The sequence below is a fragment of the Antechinus flavipes genome, chromosome 1 (assembly GCF_016432865.1).
Source record: "Antechinus flavipes isolate AdamAnt ecotype Samford, QLD, Australia chromosome 1, AdamAnt_v2, whole genome shotgun sequence".
NCBI lineage: Eukaryota > Metazoa > Chordata > Mammalia > Dasyuromorphia > Dasyuridae > Antechinus > Antechinus flavipes.
The window spans coordinates 8,573,540-8,586,659 of NC_067398.1; the positions used below are offsets into that span (position 1 = coordinate 8,573,540).

General features: G+C 51.8%; 1 protein-coding gene across 1 annotated transcript in view; it reads left to right on the forward strand.

The window, feature by feature from the left end:
- The window catches only part of VPS41 (VPS41 subunit of HOPS complex), a 149,720-nt gene that overhangs the window by 122,877 nt on the left and 13,723 nt on the right, over positions 1-13,120 (forward strand). The window contains exons 17-22 of the mRNA XM_051978695.1: positions 5,265-5,357; positions 6,568-6,695; positions 7,738-7,882; positions 8,271-8,312; positions 8,463-8,513; positions 8,936-9,073. Of these exons, the coding sequence (XP_051834655.1) occupies positions 5,265-5,357; positions 6,568-6,695; positions 7,738-7,882; positions 8,271-8,312; positions 8,463-8,513; positions 8,936-9,073 (597 nt within the window). The remainder of the gene's footprint in view (positions 1-5,264; positions 5,358-6,567; positions 6,696-7,737; positions 7,883-8,270; positions 8,313-8,462; positions 8,514-8,935; positions 9,074-13,120) is intronic.

Here is a 13,120-nt window from a genome sequence, read left to right on the forward strand (position 1 = left end):
TTGGGTTGGGGCAGCATTCACTCCGTCCTTTCTGCTTGTGTCCTCAGCAGGGAGATTTCCCATGGGACTGCATTCTAATACAGGAAGTTCTGGAGAAAGAGAGTCTGTGTCCTAGGCACTCACTGAACTGTCCATCAAGACTTCTTCAAGCTTCTACCCTTTGTGCCAGGGTGGGTGCACATGCTGTCGGCCCAGGGGCCACTTCTCGTGGGTTGGGAGTTGGGCCAAGCCGGGTGGGCTGGTGGCCAAGCTTGACACGGGTTCCCAGACATGTTGGGCTCCTCTCTCCAAAGCTCTGGAGCTCTCTGCTCTTGCTCCTAATTATCAGAGAGGCCGGGTTGGGCTCTCGACTGGTGAAAGCCCTACACAGTTCCCAGGTGATGATTCCACCCAGGTGGAAGGAGAGATCAAAGAGACAGATATTCTGGACTTGAATCCAAACTAAAATGAGAAGGTGATTGCCGAGAAGCAGCGGAAACACTGGGAGGAAGTGTCCACCATATCTTCCAGTTCAGGAGAGAGTAAAAGACAGCCAGACACAGACTGATAGCGGTTTAGGAGAGTGCATATCCAACATTTGGAGAAGGTTTCTGTGGGAGTAAGATCTTGTGGCGTAATCTTGTCAAGTTGGCTCAACAGCCAAGGAGATCTCTCAGGAATGGAGTTCCGAAGATAGAGCAACACTGCTAGTCGGGAGGAAAAGAGCTGATTTTCCACCAGGATTTGTGGGGAAGCATCAGGAAGACATCAGCCATGTGAGGACCGGCAGCAGGGGATGAGCATCGGAGCATTGCGCCGTTCTGCTTGAAGAGGCTCAGAAACAGTCAAATAATGGGCGACTTCTGAGCCTGCAGAAAGGGCTGTTGGAGCTGTGTGGGGAAAAAGGCATCAGAAATGGTTACCCCAGCTGGGAGAGAAGGGGAACGGGAAGGGTGCCGGAGGCAGAGCCGCTCAGCTTTCACGGGTTTTCTCCCCCGAGAGAAGGACCTTAGCAGAAAAGTGGACAATAAACATAGCTAAGATCTGGGCAGTTGATTCCCAAGATAATCAGGGAGGTGGTAAGAGGGCCAGGCCCCCGTCTTTGCATCCTGAGCCACTAGCCAGTATCATTTTTTTTGAAAAATTAAGAATCAGGGAGGTTTTCAGAACTATAGTAATGTCCCCAAATATTATTAGCATTTACATCTGTAAGCTGACAGCCGAGGATTGGGGAGACCAGACTGGATTGTTGGGCTCTTAGAACCCTCAGTGCCTGACAAACAGCAAGTAGCGACTTCATCAGGGCTGGTTGATTGATCAGGCAGCAGATTTTAAGAAGAACAATGCTCAGTGTGTGTGCAAAGTGGAAATCAGCCATCTGTGCATGTGCTGAAGGAATTAGGTTTGGTTAGCCTGGAATAGCAGATTCTTGTCCAGACTAGAAAAGGGAAATGAGTCTATATGCAAATCCTGGAGGCTCTTCTCTGGAAAAGGAGTGAGATTTGTGCTTGATCCCAGGAGGGCAGAATGGGGAGCAGGAAATGGCACTTCGGGTGCAAATGTAGGCTCTACAACAAGAAAAACACATGGCTTCCAGACTTCAATGGTGTCTGTTGCCAATAAGGAGATAGCCTAAGGAGATCACAGGGAAAAGGAAATGTCTCGGCAAGGTAGAGGGGAGAGGGAAGACAGGTAGGCAGCTGGAGGCTTCCCAGTCCTAGGAGATTGCCCAGGACTTTGGGTCCCTGTGGACAACCTTTGAGAAGAAAGGGGTGAAAACTGCACAAGAGGCAGGAGGAAGGTAGCAGCATCTGCTGAGGAAAGCTGCACTCTTCCCATGGACTCACAACCTTAGGGGAATGAGTACCAAAAGAAAAGGTGGCTGCTTCTGTGCAATTTCATTATTAGCAAAGAAGCCAGTACCGTTAATGGGGAGAGCTACTCTGATCCTTTCTGTCGGTGAATATGTTGGGATAACCGTGGGCAACTTGAAATTCATTGCTAGTTATTAACCTTTCTTTTTTCTTTCTTACTATCTCTCCTCCTCTTCCATGTCTTTTCCTCCTCCTCTTTCTCTCTCCATCCTTCCCGCTGCACTTTCTTTTTCTCTGCATCTTTCATGTCTCTCACTCTGTCTCTTTTTCCCCTTCTTCTCTCCCTTCTTCTTCCTGCCCCCCTCTATTCCTCCCTTCTTCTCTCCCTTTCTCCTTCCTTCTCTCATTCTGTTTCCTTTGTCTGTTCCTCTTCCTCTTCCCCTCTCCTTCATTCCCTCCCCACCCCAACAGCTTTATGTCTATTTAAATTCAATAATCCCAAAAGGGCATATGAAGATCTTTCCAGTGTACGGTGCAGTTGATTTTGAGCCGTTTGATTTTTTTTAGGGTTGAAGGTATTTTCCTACTAACAGTTTTAGAAATGGCTTTCTTTAGAGTCACGCCAGTGGGAGTGGAATGCTGTCTTTTATCAGGATTTTTCCTGGTTCGGTGCCTTTAAACCATTTCAGACACTGACAGTGCATGTGTATATGGTCTCATTTTGGCTAGGCCCAGTGAGGAGCCTGAGCACATTTGTCCATGAAGTTGGAAAGTGCTTTTTAATGGAGGAGAGAGATTTGCCTTTCAATATTAGAGCTGAGAGAGGTGATGTTTATTTTTGTTTCTGCCTGTCCCATTCATCAGACTGTAAAATACAAAATATTGCGCTTTTGTTGGAGGACCCCTTTCCCATTTCACCTTTCTCATGGGCTTTGCTTCTCCTTTTGTCGATGGCCACACTGAGACAAGTTCAACTGCTTGATTCCAACCAGTATTTTGCTATTTGCCTGGTTTGCATCCTTTCCTAGACATGTTACGGGAAACTTTGGAGGGTGTGAGAGAGCCCCCGACTGCAGAATACGCCTTTCCCAGAATTCTGGATTTCCTCCTGTCGGTCCTTGGACTCTGCCTGTGGCCGCTGGATTCTCACCTGCTGCTCTGACAGAGCTGGGATTCCGGCAGGGACGGCGCCTCCTTCACTGGCTGAGGCCCTCCTCTGTGGGACGGGCTGGGTCCTTCATTGGCCCTCTGCTGAGCATTTGTCCAGGCACCGGAGACTGGTCTGACCCTCTTCACATTCCCTGGATGGTCATACCAAGGTGCTATGCTTCTGTCCCATTGCTCTGTGACTGGCCCCGCTCCATTTCTAATCCCTGGTATTCTTAATGATGTCTTTCCCACTGCCATTATGTCTTAGCAAGTAATAGGATGCTGATTACTTGCACTCCTCTCCCACACCTTTTGGGTCCCCAGCAGTTTGGACCCTTTAAAGGCCTAGGGATTCTCATAGAACAAAGAGAATCAAGAGTGTAAATGGCCCCAAGAATGGCACACATTTGGACCAAACACGAAGTCTGGAGGGTCCTCCCGAAGGGAAAATGTTTGACCCACTGGCCTGGCAGGAAGGGGGCTGCTTGCTGTACAGAAGTCAGCCCAACTTGGTGAAGAGCTTCTCCTCATCGCAAGGTTGGTCCCTGGAGGATGCACCTGTTCACACTCATCATAGTCACACTCATCCTTCACGCTCACCAGCAGAGTAAAGTGTGTCCACATTCGTGGGAAGGTCCCCCAGGTACACAGGTCACAACCCACCCGAGTGGTTCTTGTCCATGTCCACCAGAGACATCATCCAGGCAACCCACTGGCCTTCTCTCTGCCCCTAAAATGCAAAACAAGGCAGTGGCTGATTGTCCACTTTTTCTCTGTGGCAGACTCATCTTGCCCTGTTGGTTCTTTTTTTTTTTTTTTCATGTTTTGAGAAAAACAGAAAAGGAAAATAGAACAGAACAGAGCATTGTCATGTCAAAATACATAACAATCAACTATGAGTTCAAAAAAAGGATATACAGTGATAGAAGAAATCATCTTCACGAGTGTCCATCTTTTCATTGCTTCCTTATAGGTTGTTCTTTTGTTCTCTGCTGTACTTTTAAAATTTAATTTCTTTTTTCCCCTTTTCTCCCTCCCAACTTTCCCAAGAATGTTTATGGTTAAACACAAATACATTTACATATATAGATATTACATACACATACATGTACAACACATGCACACATATTTCTACATACAGCAACATGCCTACATATAATTACATACGCAACCCTGTGTGTGTACATGTGCATTTCCCCATATATAAACATGCATCTAAAACAATATTTGTATGGTTGACCATGCAATGTCGATTTTTCTCTTTATTGAATCTTTTAATTTGACTTTGCCTAAGGTCAGTGACTATAGTTATACTCTTTTTTTTTTTTTCCTTAAGAAATTCTACTTCTGATCCTTGTTGTATTTGTGTATATCTCTACTTTCCTATTCTTGCTAACACTTCTGTTTTAATTCTGCTCTATAACTTACCCGGCTATCACTTAACCTCCCCTCACCCACAGATCCTTCCCTTGTCTTCTTCCTCCACCTTTTGCTTCCCCCTCTGCCCGTCCTTCTTCCTTTATTTCTTTATAGATTTTAGAGGGTGCTTTACCCTTTGTGCTATATGTGTCATGTTGCCCATTTAACCCATTCCCTATATGAGTAGGTTTTTAGAATTATGAACCCTCCTCCTCTCTCCAATGCCTCTGTATTCATTCTTGCTCTGCGCCTCATGTATATAACATAATTTTCCTAGGTGGTTTTGCTTTATAGAGTCAGGTCATATTCATCTCTTCCCCAATCTTTCTTTTGAGCTACCCAGTTGCTAACATCAAATCTTAAACATATTGATGTAAAAAACAATTTGTCCATGTTAAGGTCCTTGAAATTGATCTTTAATATTGCCTCTTATATGTTAAATTTTCTATTGAGTTTGTGTTTGGTTGAAAGAAAATCCTCAAGATGTGCAAGTTTGTTGAATATCCTTTTTTTTTTCATTCAATATTATGGATAATTTTGCTGGATACGATATTTTTGGCCACAGGCTTAGTTCTTTGGTTGCCAGTATATATGAATCCAGGATCTGTAGTCTTTTACTGTGATTGCCGATTTCTCAAGGCTTTTCCTCTGAACTCTGTGCTCTCTGTGGAGAGAGGTCACAGTTCTCTTCCCAGAGGTGATCTTGATAGCACAAGGTCATTATCTGCAGATGGTCCAGCCACGGGACCCCCGATACCTCCAGAGAAAATGCGAAGCTTTTCCCACTTACTCGGTGCCTTGAGCTCTGAATACAAGAAGCTAAATGTCCTATGACTGTTGTGAAAAGTTGAGATTTGTTTCTGTTTGTTTTGACCCTCGTTTCCTATCTTTTTGGTCCTCCAGGCAATCAGCCCGTATTTGCCAAGAGGGGATCCCATTCTGAAGCCTCTCATCTATGAAATGATCCTGCATGAGTTTTTGGAGAGTGATTATGAGGTACCAGAGCTTGACACAATCCTTTTGTTTCCTCTTTAAAAAACCTGCCTGACTGTCCAGTTAATGACTCACTCATTTTCTCACTTTTTGGTGCTGTCTTGAGAGTAAAGGACAGTTTTGGACTTTGGAACTCCCAGAGCTTGCCCAGAGCCTTGTCTAGTGAAAGCTGACTTGAAACAGCCTGAAACAGTTATCTTTTTAAACATTTATTATTGTATTTTTTCCAGTTACATGTAAAACAGTTTTTATAACCTTTGTTTTCAAAACTTTTGAGTACCAGATCCTTTGCCTTCTTCCTTCCTCCCCACATTAAGAAGACACATGGAAAGTCATGCAGAACATTTCCATAAAAGTCATGTTGCAGGGGCAGTTGGGTGGTACAGTGGATAGAGCACCAGCCCTGAAGTCAGTTCAAATGTGACCTCAGACACTTAACACCTCCTGGCTGTGTGACCCTGGGCAAATCACTTAAGCCCAATTGTCTCGGCAAAAAAAAAAAACAAAAACCAAAGTCATGTTGCAAAAGAAAATATAGATCTCCCCCCAAAAGAAGTCCCTCAAGAAAAATAAAGTAAAGAAAAATGCTTCAGTCTGTGTTGAGACACAGTCAGTTCTTTCTGTGGGTATGGGTAGGATTTTCCATCCTGAGTCCTTGAGCGCAGTCCTGGATCGCTGTGTTTCTGGGAGCCGCGAGGTCATTCCCAGCCGACCGCCCCACAGCACTGCTGTTACTTTGTGCAGCACGTCTCACTTCCCAGGAGCCAATGGAGGACTTTGGAGGTTCTCCCGAGAGCGTCCTGCTGGTCATTTCCCACAGAACAATAACATCCCATCCCAGTCCCACTTCACAGCTTCTTCAGCCTCTCCCCTTTGATGGGCATCCCCCGAGTTTCTAACTCAGTGCCTGAGAAAAGAACTGCCTCAGGTGTTTTTGTAGCACGTCCCCAGTTCACCTAAGCCCCCTTCCTTTTAGGGTTCCCTGGGCGAGGTGAAGGCTGGCGGACCGGGACGGTTGGCTTGGGGCAGCTCTGCCCCTTGGCTCACCCACAGTTTGACTAACCCAGGGGCAGAGCAGCTGGTGGGGACAGTCTGGGGCCAAACACTAGATCGCTCAAAGAGAATGAGCCTTCATGTGGTCAGGGGGCTGAGACCAGGCCGGGGAGGGGGCGCAGGTCATGAAGGGCTTTGGCCGGCTCCTCTCTTCCCACAGGGCTTTGCCACGCTGATCCGAGAGTGGCCCGGGGACCTCTACAACAACTCGGTCATCGTGCAGGCTGTTCGGGACCACCTCAAGAAGGAGCCTCAGAACCGGACCCTGCTGCAGACACTGGCTGAACTGTGAGCTCCCCCTGGGTTCGGGCTAGGGCTCTCTGCTTACGTCCTCACGCAGCGCCCGCCTGCCTGAATGTTTAATGGCCGCCACGTTTGGTGTGAAATCGGGGCTGCCAGCAGGCTCCTGCTTGTTCTGCCTGGGGGAGCGAAGCTGGTTTTAATTAGCCACATTCTAGTTTCAATTGTTCTGGGGCATCTCTGGGGGGGGGGGGTTTGGGGCTGCCATGGTCTAAGGGTCATTTTGGGGGGCCAGGCTCAGGTCACTGTCACGCCTCCTCCCACCAGGACGAGAGGCTGGCTGGTTCTGGACTCAGGGCTGGGGGCCCGGAGGGGACACCCAGGGATGATTCCCCCTACAAGATGCTGTAGAATGGGTCTGACCTCAGCCCATTCTCCCTCCCGCCGCTGCCCTCCCATCCATCCCTGAGGCAGGCCTTCTCTTCCCTGCCATTGGGAGTCGGGGCGACCTCGAGTTGTCTTGCCGTGTGGTTCCTCTGCCCTCTCCCCTGGGCCCCAGCAGTCCGGGGCTCCCATCTTCAGTCCCTCTTCCAGCCTCGGCCCAGAGCTCCCAGCCCATGGCACCGGCTGCTTTTTGGGCTTTCCAGAGGTGACATGTCCAAAGCCTCGCTCAGCTTCCCCAGACTCCCCAGCTTCTGTCCCAGCATCCCCAGGCCTGTAGTGCCCAGAGCTCCCAACCCTACATGTCCCTCCCCCAGCTCTAGCCCAGCCGGTCCCTGCCTCCGGCCTCCTTCGCCCTACTCAGGTGTCAGATGGTGCCCCTGGCCCAGACCCTGCCCTGGGCCTCCACGCTGGCCCTCCCCCAGGCCGGAAGCCCCAGATTTTGTCCTTCTTCCTTTTAGAATCCTCCCTTCCTTCAGTACCAAGGCTCCCCAAGGCCTTTCTGGCCGGCCCACCCGACACCAAGGGCCCATGTCCCAGGAGCCTCAGTGCAGGGTCTCCTTACGCCGGCACTGGTGCCTCCCCAGAGAGAGGGCGGCTCCCCGGCAGCCCCCAGCCCGACTGACCAGGGGCCTGGCCTTGTTCCTAGGTACACGTACGACAAGAGCTACAGCCAGGCCCTGCAGATCTACCTGACGCTCCGCCACAAGGACGTCTTCCAGCTGATCCACAAGCACGACCTCTTCAGCTCCATCCAGGACAAGATTGTGCTGCTCATGGACTTCGACGCCGAGGTGCGCGTCTGCCCCTGGAGCGCCCCCTTGTGGCCGCCACGCTGTGGGGAAGAGGGGGGTTTGGGAGCCCCCGGGCCCGAGAGGGCCCATTGGCCCAGATGTCTCGGAGGCCAGGAGGCAGAAAGGCCCCTTTGGGCAGCCGTGCTCACCAACATGTCCCGAGGAATGGGGCGGGAAGGCAGGGAGGGCGCCTTCAGAGAGGCCGGGGCAGCAGGCACCCCCACGGACGCAGGGCACGGCTCTGGCCTCTGGGCGTCCTCCTGCTGACGTTTGGAGAGGGAGGGCGTCCTGTGGAGGGGGAGACTGTTCGCCGTTCCCGTGGCCGGCACGTGCTCACTCGAGCTCCTGGTGCCGTGTGTGCCGGCCTCACCGCCCCTCTCTGTTTCAGAAAGCCGTGGACATGCTTCTGGACAACGAAGACAAGATTTCGGTGAGTTTGGGAACGTTTTACCCGTTGGCCCCTTCCCAGCCCCAGAGCCGGGGGGTGTGGGGATCTTCGCCCGCGGGGACAGCCGGCCCCTCTCAGGGCTTGTGGGGCCCTCGTCCCTGGGCACTCGCCATCGCTTTCATCTTTCTGCAGATAAAAAAGGTTGTGGAGGAGCTGGAAAACAGGCCAGAGCTGCAGCACGTGGTGAGTCCCCGCCCTTCCTTTTGGAGGCCTCGTCCAGACCAGCCTTGGCTTCCCAGGGAGAGAGCTCTGGTGTATGGACAGTGGGCACGTGCCCGTGGTCACCCCGGGGCCCTGGAGCAAGAAGGGGCTCTGCGAGCCAACCCCCATCTGGTGCAGGAGGGTCTCAGGGACTTGCCCAGGAAAAGTACAAGGGAGTGTCAGAGCCAGGATCTGAAGCCAGCCTTCTAACCCCCAACCCAGCCCTTGGGCTGGTGCTTCCCAGATCCCTTCTCCCTGTGGCCCTTGGGGCCTGAGTCACAGCCAGGTCTTTGAAGGGGGCCGTGTCCGGGTCTTTCTGGGGAGAGCTGGGAGTTGGCGCACAGCCTGGCTGCTCCGTCCCCCCCCTCCACTAATCTGGGTGCCTTTGTCCCCGTTCCTTTCAGTATCTGCACAAGCTTTTTAAGAGGGACCATCACAAGGGCCAGCGCTTCCACGAGAAGCAGATCAGCCTTTATGCCGAATACGATCGCCCCAACCTGCTGCCCTTTCTGCGAGACAGCACCCACTGCCCCCTGGAAAAGGTAAGCGCCGGCTCCCCGCACCTCAGACGTAGCCGCCGCCGCCCGGCCTGGCCCACAGCTGGAGCCTCTCTCGGAGGGAGCTTTTAGTCCCCTCGTGGGCCTCCCTGAACCTCCGCAATAAGTGGGGTTCCTGGGGCTCAAGCCGAAGGAGCCATCAGGGATCCGGGGGCCGGGCCAGGCTTGGAAACAACCCTGAGGTGAAGCTCTGGGGAGAAACCGACCCAACGAGGAGGAAGCCAAGTCAGAAAGTGTGCTAATCCCAGGTCCCCAGCCAGGATACAGCATCACATTTGTCCAACTGAAGTCAGATTTGGGGAGTCTGTTGCTCCTGCTCTCCCTCCCTCTGTCTCTTCTTTCCCTCCTCCTTCCTTTCTTCTTTCCCTTCTTTCTTTTCTTCCTTCTTTCCCTCCTTTCCTTCCCTTCTTTCCTTCCCTCCTTCCCCTTCTCCACCATGTCTCCTCCCCACTTCTGTCCTTCTCTCCTTCCTTCTTCCCTCCCTTCCTCAGATATTACTTGATTGCCTTGGTATACACAAGGTCCTGTGCACTGGGGACAGAGCACTGAAAATCGCACGCTCTCTCTGGCCAGCATCTCCATTCCAGACTTAATGATTTTCACTCTGTCTCTGTCCTTGGCGGCCTCAGCCACTGTTGGCGGCCATGTCCCTGGGCGCGCTTCGTGGCATTTCCCTCTCCTGGTTTTCCTCCGAGCCGGCCGATTCACTGATCTTCACCCACCTCGTGCCTGGGATAGTTGCTCCCGGACCTCTTTTATTTTCTGTTTTTGCTCTTTTGCTTAGTAATCCTATCTGTTTCCGTGAATTCAGTTGTCGTCTCTTGTGTCAGTGATTCTTGGCTTTATCCAGCCCTAATCCTTCTCCTGACTTCCTGTCTCGTGGTTCCATGACAGCAATAACTGGACATTCTGTAGGTGGTGAAATTCAGCAAGTTCCAAACAAAATTCATGTTTTCTCCCGCCAATACTTCGCCTCTTCCTAAACTTCCTCTTCCTCTAGATGGCGTCACCACCCCCCCTCCCCCAACCTCCCCGTATTGATCTTAAATCGAGTCCCGATGGATGACGCCCAGTCTCTCTCTCGGGGAGCCTCTGCGCTCTGCCTGCAGGCCCGCGGGCTTCCCGTCCACGGCTTTGGTCAGAGTCCAGAAGCGGCCCTTCCCGTCCAGGCTGTGAGCATTCTGTGGAAGGTCAGCTGCTTTCTGCAGTTTTCCAGGTTCTTCAGGAGGGCTGCCCTCGCCTCAGCTGAGCTCTGTGACGGCCAAAGGCCCAACAGGCCGGACTCCAGCTTCCAGGGGCTGCGGGCTCGGCCCCTCAGAAATGCAGACCAGCCTCGGGTTCCCTGTGTGCTGTACCCAGAAATCTTCACAGGCGATATCAGCGCTCAGGAGGCTGTTCCTTGTGTGGAGTTTGGAAACTCACATCATTAAAAGTCCTTAATGGACGTTTGCATGGTAACTCGTGGAGGCTTTGTTAGAATAAGCTGCTGTTGTCTCCTTGAGGTAGGAAAGGCAGATGCCCTCGTTGTTGTAACTTAGAGATGGGGCCCGTTTATACTCACCTTGTGGCTTTAGAGGAGATGGGGATGACTTATTAGCTCCCATTTCTTTTGTTAAGCTTCTTATTAAAAAAGGGATGGAAATTCACACGTTACCATATTTTGAAGCTAAAAGTCCTAACGAGGTTGTTGGGAAAGTGAAAAATCCATTTTCTATCTCGCCCGACTAATGGAGTGGATGGTTCGGGCCACAATTTGCCAGGTTGAGCAAATGCATCAGTCCTGTGTCCGTGATGGATTTGCTTCCGACGAGTCCTGTCCCTCACGACGTTGAAAATGGCTCCAAAAAGCTCAGACACCTGGGATCGAATGAGAGATTTGCCGATCCGGGACTCGAAGTCAGATCTCGGGCTTCCTGGCAGAGGGAGAGACACCCAAGACTGAAGAAGATGGCACGTGGGTCAGGTCCAGAAGGGAAGCAGTCGGGAGCCAGTCACTGACTCGGAACAAAATTCCCACGTGAAATTGGGCCTTTTGAAGACTGTGTCTGTGCAGGGAGAAGGGTGAGACCTCTTCATTTTGGGGAAGTCGTCAGTGAAAGAAGGAAACCGGAGGGCTCAGGAGCCCCATGGAGATCTCCCGGCACCCTCACCCTCAGCAGCATCACCGCCCGAGAACCCGAGGCCTTCACCACTTAACCTGTCTCCTTCAGGGTGACGGGGTGATGGCCCTCACTGGGAAGCTGCTCACAGATGGATGCTTGTAAAGGGCTCAGCGGGGAGAATGACTGAATTAGAAGGTGAGAACAGGCTGAAAGACGATGCTGAAAAACCAGACCAGCCTTTGTGCTGGGTCGCTTTATTTCCCCCCAAGTCAACTGCCCATCCGGGAGTAAAGTTACATAGTCTAGAGCACCGGCGTCTCCCTCATCAAAAGTCTTTTGAAAACATTCAAGCTCAGAGCGGAAGGTCACAAATCATTAGCCCCCTTAAATCACAACATGGAAAAGCTCTTAAGCTATTTCTCAGTTCTTCAGCTCCTTTTGAAAGGAGGCCTGATGTTTAAAGGCAATTACAGTCTGTGCAGTTCCTGAAAATCCATCCTCCCGCCCCCCAAAAGTGTAGGATTACGAGGGGGAGAAATTATGTGGCAGGTTTCAAAGGGGATTTAATTATTTTGAAATAGCTTGTGGTCCTTTAGGTCTCGGAGCTTTTCCTTCATTTGCTCTAAGGAATAAAGGTCTCAGGAGAGAGACTGGAAATCTTAAAAAAGTGACTTTCTTCAATTTGATGTTCAAAGCAGGAGGGGAGACTTTTCGGCTTTGATAAATGTGTGCCTTGGAATAAGCAAAGCACGGTGTAAACTTGAATTCACAAGAGTTCACCTAAATGCCTGAATTAGGAAGGAAGAATTCTGGGGAGCTTGGGGCTCCTGTTCATTCCAAGAAGAAAATAGCTTTATTCCTGCAGGGCAAGGTGATTTTGTCCACCGAGGGAGCCCACCGTCCCTCGCAAGCCATCGGCCAAAAAGTCCCCTTCCTGCGGCCAGCACGGCGAGGGGCTTCCCCCGGCTTAGCCAGGCTGGCCCTCGGCTATAGACGAGTCCCACTGTACCCGTCCTCCCAGCGTGGTAGCCTGTGGGCAGCGTTTGCAAGGCCTGGGGTCGCTTCAGCAGGCTTTTAGTGGCTAAAGCAGAAGGTCTGGAGCGGGACCCACCAGGCCAGGCCTGTGGATGCCTCCTGGGCCTCACCGGAGCCCCTCCTGCTTGGGAATAAGAAGGGAAATTGGGCGGCAGGCGGTGCGTTAGGGCCTTGCCCTTTCTCTGTTATTTCCCTCTTCTCTTCTCACTTGCCCTGCTCCCTCCTGAGGATGGCCCCCGGCCTCCCGCCATGAAGAAACCTGCGCTTCTTTCGGTCTTCCCAGCAGCTTCTTCCTGGACTTCCTGAGGAGCCTTCTTTAACCTGAGAATAGCAATGAGAGATGGCTGGAAGTGCCGCCACAGCAGGGGCCGGCCTGTGACCTCGTGGGCCTTCACCCCCACCCAGGAAGGGCTCCCCGCCAAGACCGCTCTCTGCCCACCTCCCCGGTTCTCTTCTGAGCTCTCTGGCTCCTCCTTCTTATGATGGGCACCCTCAGGACCCTGTCCTGGACCCTCTTCTCCCCTTCTTTGGCTTCCTGGCAGATCTCCGCGGTGCCCATGGATTCCATGCCCGTGTTCACGCTGAGCTTTCTCCCATCCACCTCTGCTGCCCCTGGTCTCACATCTGCAGCCTTCCAGACTTCCCAGACCGGATGTCTAATAGACTTCTTATCCAGAAGAGAATTCGTTCTCTTTCCCCCGAGTCCTCTCCTGCTACTTCCCCTCTTTCTGTGGAGAGCAACCCCCACCCACCCTCCCAGGCCCTCAGGCTCCCAACCGGAGAATCACCCCTGATCCTTCACTCCCTCTTAGCCCCTGGAGCCCCGCCGGTGCCAGGGGCCTGGCACCTCACCTTTGCCATGTCTCTCGAACACACTTCTTCCTCTCCTGTGCCC